General features: G+C 43.9%; 1 protein-coding gene across 3 annotated transcripts; it reads left to right on the top strand.

The window, feature by feature from the left end:
* The first annotated feature begins 830 nt into the window (after positions 1-830).
* LOC143877158 (uncharacterized) lies at positions 831-7349 on the top strand. 3 transcript variants are annotated; one of them, XM_077379153.1, is made up of 4 exons: positions 831-1164; positions 1379-1631; positions 1699-6381; positions 6503-7349. In XM_077379153.1, the coding sequence occupies exon 3, from the start codon at positions 5247-5249 to the stop codon at positions 6348-6350; it is 1104 nt and encodes a 367-aa protein (XP_077235268.1). In that variant the 5' UTR covers positions 831-1164; positions 1379-1631; positions 1699-5246; the 3' UTR covers positions 6351-6381; positions 6503-7349. The 3 variants fall into 3 exon arrangements, with proteins under 3 accessions (XP_077235268.1, XP_077235185.1, XP_077235352.1); XM_077379070.1 differs by lacking the exon at positions 6503-7349 and having other exon boundaries at positions 1699-6495; XM_077379237.1 differs by lacking the exons at positions 1379-1631; positions 6503-7349 and having other exon boundaries at positions 5176-6495.
* Positions 7350-13796: the final 6447 nt, after the last annotated feature.

The following is a 13796-nucleotide window of genomic DNA, read 5'->3' as shown; positions in this document are numbered from 1 at the left end:
CGAAAAATGAGACACCGTTTACAAACGGGCTCAAAGAGGATATGAGGCCATTCACAAATGGACTCGAAAAATGAGACACCGGTTACAAAAGGGGCTCAAAGAGGATAAGAGACCATTCACAAATGGACTCGGAAAATGAGACACCGTTTGGAAACGGGATAAAGGAGAAGACGAGACCATTCACAAATGGACTCAGGAAATGAGGCACCGTTCACAAACGGGCTCAAGGAGGAGAGGAGACCATTCACAAATGGACTCAGAAAATGGTCACCGTTCACAAACGGGCTCAGGGAGAACACGAGAACATTCACAAATGGACTCGGGAAATGAGGCACCGTTCACAAATGGGCTCAAGGAGGACAGGAGACCATTCACAAATGGACTCAGAAAATGGACACCTGTAGACACCCACATTTTGCTTTACTTTAACCAACAATAACCTAATATATTGATCCATCCTCAAATTTTTTGAAAAAAACAAAATGATAAAGAGATGTACCTGGTGAGATGATTAGATCCGAAAAATTGAAAAATACCCTGATTAGTGAATTTAGTGTGTTAAATCCATGTGAGAACCCCCTCTATCATTGATTTATATGTTTTAGGTCATTAATATCTTGATCTGACTTTACGGATCATCAATCGGGACAAAATAAGCTAGGGTCATTTCATAGCCCGGACCCTGATTCCATTCCGAGACCCGATTTCCGTAAATCGTTAGATCAATGACAGATCTTGACCTGGGTCTCACCATCCAAAACCACCTAACCTCTCCTCTCATCCTAACCATCCAAACCTCACCTAACCTCACCTAACCTCTCCTCTCATCCTAACCACCCAAACCTCACCTAACCTCACCTAACCTCACCTAACCTTACCTAACCTCACCTAACCTTACCTAACCTCACCTAACCTCACCTAACCTCCTATCCCATTCTCCTATAAATACCCTCTCATCCCACCATCCAAAGAAAAAGAAGAAAAAGAATCCCTCTCTTAGAAAATTCATCCCTCTCCCTCATCTCTTCAAGGGTTCGGCCATCCTTGCCGGATCGGGTGATACGTTGGGTGATATATATCAAAAGCAGTCATTATCAAGCAAGGAATCATCTTCAAGGAATTAACATCAAAGAAAAATCAAACACAAAGTGGGTTTTCAAAGAGGTAGGCATTTATTTCAATTCTATGTAGGGTCTGTTTTCATGCATATCTTTTACTTTAAAAGAAAAACCATGTTAGGAAGCATCTAGGATCAATCTTTACTCATTCTTCTTGATGGTAGACTTTGAAGTTATACATGTTTCCCTCTTCTCTTAACCCATCTTATCTTCATTTTTATTTTTCCCTAATGGTTCACACCCTGGTTCCCCCTGGTTAGCCTCTGGTTAGACCCTGGTTGCACCCAGGTTCGTTGCTGGTTGCACCCAGGTTCGATACTGGTTCGCACCCTGGTTCCCTGCTGGTTCGCACTCTGGTTAGACCTTGGTTGCACCCAGGTTCGTTGCTGGTTGCACCCAGGTTCGATACTGGTTCGCACCCTGGTTCCCTGCTGGTTCGCACTCTGGTTAGACCTTGGTTGCACCCAGGTTCGTTGCTGGTTGCACCCAGGTTCGATACTGGTTCACACCCCGGTTCCCTGGTGGTTCGCACTCTGGTTAGACCCTGGTTGCACCCAGGTTCGCTGCTGGTTGCACCCAGGTTCCCTGCTGGTTGCACCATGGTTCCCCTGCTGGTTCGCACCCTGGTTTCCCTGCTGGTTGCACCCTGGTTCCCCTGCTGGTTCGCACCCTGGTTCCCTGCTGGTTCGCACTCTGGTTAGACCCTGGTTGCACCCAGGTTCGCTGCTGGTTGCACCTAGGTTCCCTGCTGGTTGCACCCTGGTTCCCCTGCTGGTTCGCACCCTGGTTCCCTGCTGGTTCGCACCCTGGTGCACCCTGGTCCGCACCCTGGTTTGTACCCTGCTTCCTCCTAGTTAGACCATGGCTAGTCTCGGGTTTGCTCCTAACTTAGACCCGACTCACTTGACCCTAACCATTAACCCAATCCAACCTAACCATTAACCACACCTAAACCCATACCCATAAGCCTTAAACCCTATAACCATAGCCACACATCATACACCACATGCCTTTCATTCATCCACCCAACAGTACCCTCATACACCCCTACAATAGACCCGGCCAACCCAGTTAACCCGGCCATCGGGCCCATTCGGCCCAATTAATTCATTCCCCTTAAGAGCCACTTTGCCCTATTGGTTCCTAAGATACTCCAACCACCCAAACCTCAAGCCGCACCCCAATCCACGCTCAACCAGTTCCAATCCAGTCTAAGCCAAGTCAACCCGCACTTGACCTTGACCATTAACCCAATCCAATCCAACTCAACCATTAACCCCACCTAACCTGACCCTAGCACAACTCAACCGAGTCACATCAACCCAAGCCATACCTTTGTCCACTCACTGAGGCACACCATTTATCCATAAATCTGGTTACATTAAATCTAACCCAGCCAGGCCACCTGCAGCTTAAGTCAAATCGCCCCAATACAATCCATCCAAGTGGGATCCCAACCCAGCTCAACTGAGTCAACTCTAGCCAACCTCCCAAGTCGAGTTGACCCAACTCTCTAGTCGAGTATGCTCAACCTCTTTAACCGATTGGACTCTCCCCTTAGTTGACTCAATCCAATTCCTTAATCAACCCATCCCAATGCAACCGAGTCGCATTCGACCAAGTTGCGGCCTTCCATGTCACAACCGAGTCATTCCCCTATTCTACTAATGCCCTTTTACACCTAATAGAACTTCCTCCCTTTTGCCTAACCAAGTCATATCCCAACTCAATCTGAGTCGCATGTCTGAATCCATTTGACCGAATCTCATAAGCCCGCCCATTTTGAATTCCCAAAATTCAAACCCTTGATGATTCCTATATGCTCAATTCTTTGATGCAAATTCCCAATTCCAAAATCCCATTGCTAAATCAATGTTTCTGAATCTCAAGTCCAATGCTCAAATACAAACCCGATTCCTGATCCAAATACCAATCCTGTTTTCCAAAATCCAAGCAACCTCCCCAGCGGAACTACGTGTGGCTTGATCCCCATCGCGGGGTACGTAGGCAATTTGGCACTCCCAAGTTCAGTCACACCTTTCTCTATCTTTCTCATTCCCTCACACTATTTCATCATCTCTTCCATCTTTTTTTTCACTAACCTCGAGAATTTAAATCGATTTGTCTTGTGTCTTTCGGAACCGTTGGATCACGGTTTCCGTCGTAAGGACCCTTAGAGCCCAATTTAGGAACACCGGTGTCGTGTCGTGTCCTAAGTTTTAGAGAGTCCTAGAGTTAGGAGTCCAGCCTCATCACGGACGCTTGCTATGTATAGCAACCGTGCCATAGGTCTAGTTACACTAGTCACCCAATCTTTCCCTAGGACAAGCCTAGTAAACTAGGATGTAAGGCAAACCTGCATTAGTCTAAGGGACCATTTGCATTTAGATGAGAATCATATAGCATCTTAGATGAAATCCTAAGATAATAAAATCCTCAACTTGAATTAAATAACTTCTCCTAAAACTGTTGAAACAGTCAATCCCGTCTAGGTCGGTGTCTTAGTTGAGTTAGGCATATGTAACTTAGCTTAGGTGCACCGAACTACGTCGACTCTGATCCCAGTGAGGCTTGGGTACGTAGGCAGCTTGGATGTCTGACGGCATACCACCCGCGAGTCGGCACCACAACAAATTGTGGTGTTTTGAATATTAATTTTCTTGTAAATGCTTAATCAAATCATTTAGGGCTTTCCATGAAATTAGAATTCTAGGAGAACTTTCACTTAGAATGAATCCAGACAAATTAATAAATCAAGATACACATCTAGGATTCACATTGAAATTAGATCATAGGATGCATGTCACTTAGCTCGCACATTAACATAGAGTTGAATGAGCCATTTAAAATAAATTTAAAAGAGTTAGCTTTTGGAATCGAAGACCGATTATCGGGCAGGAATGGTGCATGTGGCGGATAACTCCCCATACCTTCCATTCTCGTAACCAGGTAGCGAGTCTAGATTTCTGGTTAATTTCGGGTCCTAGATCCCACATCTAGGTGGCGACTCTGTCAATCTCTTTCGTGTGGAATTCGGATTGCCTTAGTGATCCCAAGTTCACATGAAAGACGAATTCAAATCAATAATTAAATGCACACGCCAATCGCGTGGATACAGGAGACCAAGAGAGAGAGCGCGGCGGCTCGCGCCCCACCCCTCTCGCGGGATTCGGGTACCACAGTTTGGCGACTCTGCTGGGGACCACCTAACTTCATTAAAATTTCAAAAGATAATTCATTTGAATTTAATTTAATTGGCTCATAAAAACTCTATACTTGTTAGATTAGTTTGTCTTGTTTTATTTTCTCATCACACTTTACTCAAACTTAATCTAACAAAACCTGAAGGCATCATAGATTGCGCAAACATATTGCACACACTTACATCACTTGCATCTAAACTCTGCATCTCACGTGCACACACGTCCTATTTTAGGAACCCGGAGTGTTATCTAGCATGGTTGACTGGGATTTCATCACCTGGTGCCTCTGTGCTAGAGAAGCATTCCACCCTTAGCCTAGTACCATTATGGTACGTAAACGGATCTCTTGTTCACGTACTGATACGCCGGACACTGGTACAGTATATCGAACAGGGATTCGCGCTAAGGGAACTCTTGGCCTTACCCCTAGATTAACCCACACATGCATGTAGTATACGAACACATGTGCATCACGTGTGTGAGCCTAGTTTAGGATATCCTGCCTATTTGTGTCTAGATTAGGCCGTAGACCATCTTCCAATGGCTACGATCGGTCCTAGGTACACGAACAAAGTCATGAGTCGAGATCCTCTCTCCACTCCGCTTGATTAGGATTAGGGTTGATGCCTTCAGGTCACACTGTTAAAATGTGCGAGATTAAAAAAAAAAAAAAAATTTCCTTTAGGGGTTAGGATATAAATCCTATCATTTCCAAAGATCTCATAGGATTAGTCATTCTTGATCTATCCGTTGAAAGCAATCTTATGCTATCTCATCTAATCTTTCGATCGTATGCCTTTCATTCTTCTATCGTGTGATTCGATCATGTATTCATACTTTCCTTGTACTGGCAGGAACTTATCCCAATCTCGTGTTCATGTAATCCTGATCATTCTTATATCCCTTCTCTTGGCTTACGGGCACTATGTCTACTCGTACAATTCTTGATTGGATCCGTGGTACATTAAGAGAATCCCATATCTACGCCATAAGTGAACAAGAGAAAAATCTCTTCGGCTACGTGGCAACCATCAAGCTCGATTGGGGATTACTCTATGCCGCATCAGAGTGTTGGGATCCCGATCATCATGTCTTCCGTTTTGGCAACCAAGAAATGTGTCCCACCTTTGAAGAATGGTGTGCCTTATTGGAATATCCTGTGGATGGCCCTCTAGTGAAGCCATCCTGTGTTCCAGATTATCGTCCTTTGTTCCTTTGCTTGATGGATAATTCAGATGAATCCATGAACTCTTTCATGAAAGGCCAAGAAGTGTCCATGCAGCGACTGATTGACATTTACCCTCCTGTTGGATACATTGGTGCTGTTGATATTCAAAAAGCTCGACGGCGCGCTTTGAGATTCTGCTCCTTTGCTAGGTTCCTCACTGTCCAGCCTTCTCGCTTTGCGTCAGCTGTTCTTCTGGACCTCGTTGATCAAATGGATCGTGGCGCCAATCCAATTCCTACTATGCTTGCAGAAACTTTCAATGGATTGGATGATATGGCTCACCTTCGTGCCAGTTCAGGTCCAAGCTCTTATATTCGCTCTTTCGTTGGGTCTTTCTCAGGATGTCCTGCATTACTTCAAGTGTGGTTATGCCACAAGCTAAAAATTGCAGCTCCTGTCCATTTTGATCATACGTTATACACCTTCAGTGAATGGCGTCATGATGTTTCTTTCGATCATAAAAGCGATTGGGTTGAATGGTTAAATTCTCGCCAAGAAGATCAGATTTATTGGCAAATTCCCGGAATCCAAGAAGCTGTCTTCAACACCGGAGAAGCTAACTACGTTCGCCTTCTTGGTTTCAAAAAGACATCCTTTTATGTTCCTGCCAGGATTCAGCGTCAGTATGGAAGGGAGCAATCCATTGTGCCTCCCCTTCATCATTTCTATCCGCCTGAGGGTCTCAAGCCCAAGATTGTCAAAGCTGTTTCATCTGCTTGGGATGCAAGAATCATCAAACCTTTAAAGGAGTCAGTTGAGGAAGATTGTCGTCCGAAGAAGAAGTCTAAAAAGAATGCTTAGTTCCATGTTTATCTTTGAAAGATTGAACCATGTACTCAAATTTTAATGATTGATCAATAAAGTCCATCCTTCTCTTTCATTATCTTTGTCTATGTGTGCATCATCGTCTATTCTTCTCTCTGATTTTAAAATATGTCTTTCGGATATTACAGGGCAATAAACATCATAGCTAACCCTAATACTCCTTGGGTTCGGGTCTCTTCGCGGTTAGAGAGGAAATCTGTTTCTCCGCCACCTTCTCTAAGAACCCCAGCATCTCCTTCTTTCCCGTCCTCATCCTCACCAATGGCAGACAACCAAGATGGTCTTCCACCCGCTGCTATTACCGATACTCTTACTTTGATTCTCCAACAGCTTCAAGAACTCAAAGAAGAAAACCGAGTTATCAAGGCTCAGCTTTCTGAAAAGTTGGAACCGTCGTTGTCCAAGGATAAAGGGCCTATGCGCCAAGCAGCTACTCCAGTAGCACCTGCCCAAACAGTGTTCATCAATATCCCTGATAAAGTCGAAGAAGACTTAGAAAAAGAGCAGTACAGCGAGAATCACAGTAGGCCTTCTCAGTCCATGGTTGATAAGTCTGTTATGGAGAAATTAGAGACTCTTACCAGGAAAGTTCAAGACATTCAGTTTCAAGACCAGGGTGGTTTCAATCCCAGTGATCTTACTTTATTTCCCGAAATTCGCCTTCCTGCCAATTTTCAAATGCCCGATTTCGACAAATATGATGGTGTGGGTTGTCCAATCACACATTTGCAAATGTTCACCATCATGTGTCAGCCTCAAGGGTTATCTTCTGAGCAAATGGCTCAATTGTTCCCAGTTTCCCTAACCAAGGTTGCGAGGAGATGGTTCATGGTCTTGGACAAGACTCGTTACAGGACATGGAAGGATATCGGCGAGCAGTTCATCAGGCAATTCAAATATGATGATGGGACAGAAATCACCAGAAAGGATTTAGAGAGAACAAAGCAAGACTTGAGGGAATCCTTTTTGATTTTTGTGAAAAGATGGAGGAGAATAGCAGCTCAGATGATGGAGCGCCCGTCTGAGGAAGAACAAGTCCAGATAATCATGAAAAATATTTCCCCCCAGCTCCAGTATCACATGTCTTTGCAATACTATCCAGACTTCAAACACTTCATCGTGGCTGGCACCCAGATAGAGGAGGCTATGGCTCAAGGTGTATTCAACCGTAGCAACCCAAACCCCAGAGATTTCAAAAAGTCCCCTCCAGCCCAAGTCAATAGTATTTCCCGTTCCAATGCTCAATCCTCTAGGTCCCAAGAACCTTTAGTAATGGACTATGCTCAAACCGCAACCGCACCTCGGCAACAAACCCGGGTAGAATTTACCCCTCTTCCCATTCCATCTTCAGAGGTGCTTAAGCAGTGTCTTGCTTCAGGTCGCATAACCTTACCTGCCATCCGGCCTCCCCCCAATCCTCTACCTGCAAGTTGGCGAGCTGACCTACACTGTGAGTACCACAGAGGTCCTGGTCATCTTACTGACAACTGCATTGCCTTGAAATTTAGAATCCAGAAACTCATTGATGAGAAAGTCATTGCATTCCAGCCAAGACCCAATGTCACCCAAAACCCATTACCTGGTCATGCAAATCCTCCTGCTGCCGTTAATGCCATAACCATAGGAGATCCTGAGTTTGACCCTCTTACCCTCATATGTGCCTTAGAACCCATCTCTGAACCCCAAATCATATTCTGTGATGAATCACACCTAAGAGAGTCTGTACCTCCCTTGGTAATCACCTATGAGCCACAAGTCCCTCAAATTATCACTTATGATGAGCCTGAATTGGATGAAGTCAGACATGTGACAAGGGGCGGAAGAATTTTCAAACCTGTTGAATTGAGAGTCGAAAATCCAGGGGCATTGGCTCGAGGAGAGGAGCCGCAATATGTGAAAGATCCAGATGATGAAGTTGTGCAGCAGTTAAAGAAAACTCAGGCTGTTATATCTGTATGGGGATTATTGATAGCATCAAAGAAACACAGAGAGGCTGTGTTAAAAGAATTGAATACAACACAGGTATCCTCAGAGATATCTCCGGAGCAACTGGCTGAAGTTGTTGCTCTAACCCAGGCCACCAGGGCCATTAGTTTCTCAGATCAAGAGCTGCCTCCTCAAGGTCGGAATCATGCTAGAGCTCTTCATGTCACTATTGTTTGTGGAGGCAAGAAAGTACCATCTGTGTTGGTAGATAACGGATCCGCGTTGAATGTGTGTCCATTAAGAACTGCCATTACCTTGGGTTTCGGTCCCACTGATTTTGCCGAATCAACCCTTGGTATCCTCGCATATGACAATACCCGAAGAAATGTGGTCGGAGTCCTCACCACCAAGATCGTTATGGGCGGTCAAGAATTTGAGGTTGAGTTTCAAGTTATTGATATCAAAGCCTCGTTCAATATGCTTCTAGGACGTCCCTGGTTACATAAGGAAGGTGCTGTCGCTTCAACCCTTCACCAAAAATTGAAGTTCATTAAAGATGGGAAGTTGTTCACTGTCAGAGGTGATGAAGAGCCAGAAATAGGGCAAATAACAGGAGAAACTTTAATCCTTCCAGTTGCAAAAGCAGATGACTACAACTTGAATGGTTTCGCATTCGAGGTTGCTGTTATCTCTTACAAGGATGCCTCTCGGGAGGAGTTGTGTTTGCCGTTCGCCATCAGTTCTGTGGTGGCCAAGATGATGAGAAAAATGAACTACTTCCCTGGTATGAATTTGGGCCGTGATCCAAGCAAGGCATCTCACTGGCGCCCAATCAAAGCAAACCATGGAATTTTCGGTCTTGGATATGTACCTACTGAAGAGGAGGAGGAAGCCATGGAAAAATTGTTGAAATTGAAGGAAGAAATCCGCCGCACCGGAAGGGTACTCCTAATGGCTCCATATCCCTTATCAATGAATGGTCATTTTATCAAAGAAGGTGAGACGTTTCCATACTATGGGTTTTCTGAACCATGGTATGACTCAGTGACAGGGATCATGATACCCGGTTTTGAAATATTCAGTGGCCTTGCTCTCCCAGAAACAGAACCGCCGATATATTATGTTGAGAAAACTGTTGAGGACTGGTTAGTCTACCTTGAGCCAGATGTGCTGGAATCTTTGTTTGAAGAAAATGTGCCTGATGTTGATTACAATTTTGAAGAACAAGAAGAGACAGATTGTGAAGATATGCTAGTGGCAGTTATTCAGAGTAATGATACCTTTACTGAACCTCAGAGTCAGATTGCACCTGCAACAGAAAATCTTTCAAACTGGAGTTCTGATGTTTTTCCATCTTATTTTATTGCTAAGTCAAGTCTAGTCAAGTCGAGTGAATCAGTGTCAGTGCCTAGTCCAGGCGAGTCATTTTCTGAGTTTATTTACTATGTGAATCCTGAACCTGTTCAGGATGAGTCCAATGATAATGATGTAACTTCTTTCAATTCAATGAAATCTGATTCTCAGTATGTCTCTGTGTTTGCTTCTGACTTTAATAATAATGATAACACTCCCTCCTCAGATGAGGAAGGGGGGATCGACGAAACTCCCCTTGAATTGCAGCATATGCTCAAACAAGAGGAGGAGCGCCGAGCCCAGCCTCTTAAAGATGAAATCGAAATTATAAACATCGGAACAGAAGATTTAATACAGGAAATACGAATTGGAAATACTCTATCCTCTGAAGAGCGCGATGAATTAATAAACCTACTTAAGGAATATAAAGAAGTTTTTGCCTGGTCCTACAAAGATATGCCCGGGTTGAGCGAAGACATTGTTCAGCACAAGCTACCTTTATTGCCTGGGATTAAACCTAAAAAGCAGAAGCTAAGGAGAATGAAGCCTGAGTGGGTCCTGAAAGTAGAAGAAGAGGTTACTAAGCAGTTGAATGCTGGATTTCTGCAAGTGGTGGAATATCCAGAATGGCTCGCAAATATAGTACCTGTACCGAAGAAAGATGGAAAGGTGAGAATGTGTGTAGATTTCAGGGATTTGAACAAGGCAAGTCCAAAAGATGATTTCCCTCTACCACATATCGATATCTTGGTGGACAATACGGCCGGGCATGAATTACTATCTTTTATGGATGGTTTCTCGGGCTACAATCAAATTAAGATGGCACCCGAGGACATGGCTAAGACCTCGTTCATTACACAATGGGGGACATATTGCTATCGGGTAATGCAATTTGGTCTTAAGAATGCCGGTGCGACGTACCAAAGAGCAGCTACAGCCTTGCTCCATGACATGATACATAGAGAAGTCGAAGTTTATGTCGATGATATGATTGTAAAAGCCAAGGAAAGGAAAGATCATATCCCGAACCTTAAGAAGTTCTTTGAAAGAATTCTCAAATACCAGCTTCGCCTGAATCCTAGCAAGTGTGTGTTCGGGGTTACCTCCGGTAAGTTGCTTGGATTTATGGTGAGTCAAAGGGGTATAGAGGTAGATCCTCAGAAGATTAAGGCTATCCAGGAGATGCCACCGCCTAGAACCGAGAAGGAAATTCGGGGATTCCTAGGAAGGATACAGTTCCTAAGGCGATTCATCGCTCATCTGACATCAACTTGTGAACCTATCTTTAAGCTCTTAAAGAAGAACTCTTCCAAAGAATGGACAGAGGAATGTCAGCAGGCCTTTGAAAAGATAAAGCAAAGTTTGTCTGAGCCACCGATAGTAGCACCAGTGATACCGGGGCATCCATTGCTGCTTTACTTGTCAGTAACAGAAACCACAATGGGTTGTATGTTAGCACAACAAGATCCAGAAACCAAGCATGAAAAGGCTGTGTATTATCTTAGCAAGAAGATGTTGGAGTATGAACAAAAGTATACTGTCCTAGAAAAAACCTGCTTAGCCTTGGTTTGGGCCACTCAGCGACTCAGGCATTACCTTTTATCACATAAGGTCCTGCTTTTGTCGAGGATGGATCCTCTGAAGTATCTCTTTGAAAAACCAGCCCTGACAGGCAGGACTGCCAGATGGTTATTATTGTTGTCTGAATTTGACATCACTCATGTAACCCAAAAATCAGTAAAGGGCCGAGCCATTGCTGAACAATTGGCGGAAGCACCCCGAGAAGAAAGTCAGCATTTCAAGCCGATGTTCCCAGATGAAGAGATCATGATGGTTGAAGATGAGTATCCAGAAACTGGTTGGACCCTCTATTTTGATGGAGCAGCAAACCAAACAGGACAAGGAGTAGGGGCATTGCTTGTGTCGCCTCGAAATGAGCATGTCCCCGTTGCCGTTAAGTTACAATTCAATTGCACCAACAATATGGCAGAATATGAAGCATGCATTGTTGGGCTTGAGGCTGCATTGGCCTTAGGCATAGAGAATCTTGACGTATATGGAGATTCGAAGCTAATCATTTGCCAAACTCAAGGAGAGTGGAGAACCAAAGAAGAAAAGCTATTGCCATATCATGAATACTTGGATATTCTCGCTAAGCAATTTCAACGCGTCACTTTCAGTTATTTGCCAAGGTTGAAGAATAGATTCGCCGATGCCTTAGCAACGTTAGCTTCCATGATTGACATACCTCACAATATGAAGATGAGGCCCATCACGGTTCAAGAGCAATGGGCTCCTGCATATGTTGATGCTATAGAAATAGCTGCAAGATGTCCCGATGGAAAGCCATGGTATACAGACATAAAGAACTACATCTCAGGCCAGGGGCATCCCAATGAGGCGTCGAGTAAAGAAATAAGGACTTTGCAGAGATTGGCAGCTAATTTCGTCATTTGTGGAGGAGAGTTGTATCGACGGTCTTTCGATGGAATTCAACTCTTATGTGTCACTGAAGATCAGGCAGAAGAAATTCTGGCAGATATTCATGAAGGGGTGTGTGGGCCTCATATGAATGGGAAGATGTTGGCAAGGAAGATCCTACGTCTGGGGTATTATTGGCCGACATTAGAAGCAGATTGTCACACATTTGTGAAGAGATGCTATAAATGTCAGATACATGCGAATCTCATCCATGTACCACCCACCGAATTGCATTCTCTTACCTCTCCTTGGCCGTTTTCGGTATGGGGAATTGACATCATTGGCAAGATTTCTCCCAAGTCGTCTAATGGTCACGAGTACATACTCGTTGCTATTGATTACTTCACCAAGTGGGTTGAGGCCGCTTCTTATGCAAAGCTTACATCCTCATCAGTTGCTAAATTCATACGCACCAACATAATTTGCAGATATGGAATTCCCCATGAACTTATCTCAGATAATGGATCTCATTTCAAGAAGGAAGTAATCTCTCTTTGCGAAGAATTCAAGATTAAGCATCATAAATCCTCGCCTTATCGTCCGCAGACAAATGGAGCGGTAGAAGCTGCAAACAAAAATGTCAAGACTATCATTAGCAAAATGTCAGAAACTTATAAAGATTGGTCGAATAAGTTACCATACGCCTTGTGGGCTTACAGAACATCAATTAGGGCTTCAACTGGGGCAACCCCTTACTCTCTTGTTTACGGGATGGAAGCAGTGCTACCTGTTGAGATCCGTGTACCTTCGCTCCGAGTATTGACTGAAGTCAAGTTACCAGAAAATGAATGGGCAGATGCCAGGTATAAAGAGTTGAACATGCTAGACGAGAAGAGATTAAAGGCGCTTTACCATGTGCAAGGTTATCAGCGCAGAATAGCCCGTGCTTTTAATAAAAAGGTTAAGGTCAGAGATTTAGAAGAAGGCAATCTTGTTCTAAAAGAGAATCGAGCACCAATGTTTGACCCAAGGGGCAAGTTCAAACCAAATTGGTCAGGACCATACATTGTGGACCAAATCTTACCCGGAAAAGCCGTCAAGCTCCGTAATTTAAATGGAGAAATATTGCCAGAACCAACAAATCTTGATCAACTCAAGAGGTTCTATGCTTGAACATCAGAAGGCCGTCCTTTGGCCGAATAAATCCCAAATTCATAACCAAAAATCAAAAAATTTATAACCTTTTGCAAACCCTTTTGAGCCTAAATAAAATTTTCCTTCAAATCCCAATATACTAGGGGCATTCGCCCTGAACTACGCATGATCTGATTCCTACACTGGGATACGTAGGCAACCTGTTCATAGGTTCGGTCGAGACCCTTGCAAAACCTTAAGCCATTCTTTGAAAAACCCTACCTCACCTATAAAGTCCTTTTGGTGTTCAAGTAAAAAGAAAAGAAGATAAAAAAAAAATAATAAAAAAGAAAAGAAATGGAGCTTGAAGATCCGCTAGATTGAAAAACCTGAAAAGGCGATCTAGGCAAAATTTAGGATCATTCCCCTGCTAAGTTGAAAACCTGAAAGGGCGGCTTAGGCAAAAGGTAAGGGGGTGGCCCGCTGAGTCGAAAACCTGAAAAGGCGATTCAGGCAAAAGTTAAGGCCGAGCGGTCCACCAAGTTGAAAATCCAAAAAAGGAAGACTTGGTCGTGGTAAGATTGGATT

This window comes from Tasmannia lanceolata, unplaced genomic scaffold, assembly GCF_043159265.1.
Source record: "Tasmannia lanceolata isolate RefF3 unplaced genomic scaffold, GAP_Taslan_0.1 ptg000002l, whole genome shotgun sequence".
Taxonomy (NCBI): Eukaryota; Viridiplantae; Streptophyta; class Magnoliopsida; order Canellales; family Winteraceae; genus Tasmannia; species Tasmannia lanceolata.
Note: the sequence above shows the minus strand (reverse complement) of the source record. Positions and strands in the feature narration are given on the sequence as shown.

Excerpts from the sequence above, each read along its gene's own strand:
- LOC143877158 (XM_077379153.1), top strand. The coding sequence starts at position 5,247 with ATGTCTACTCGTACAATTCTTGATTGGATCCGTGGTACATTAAGAGAA.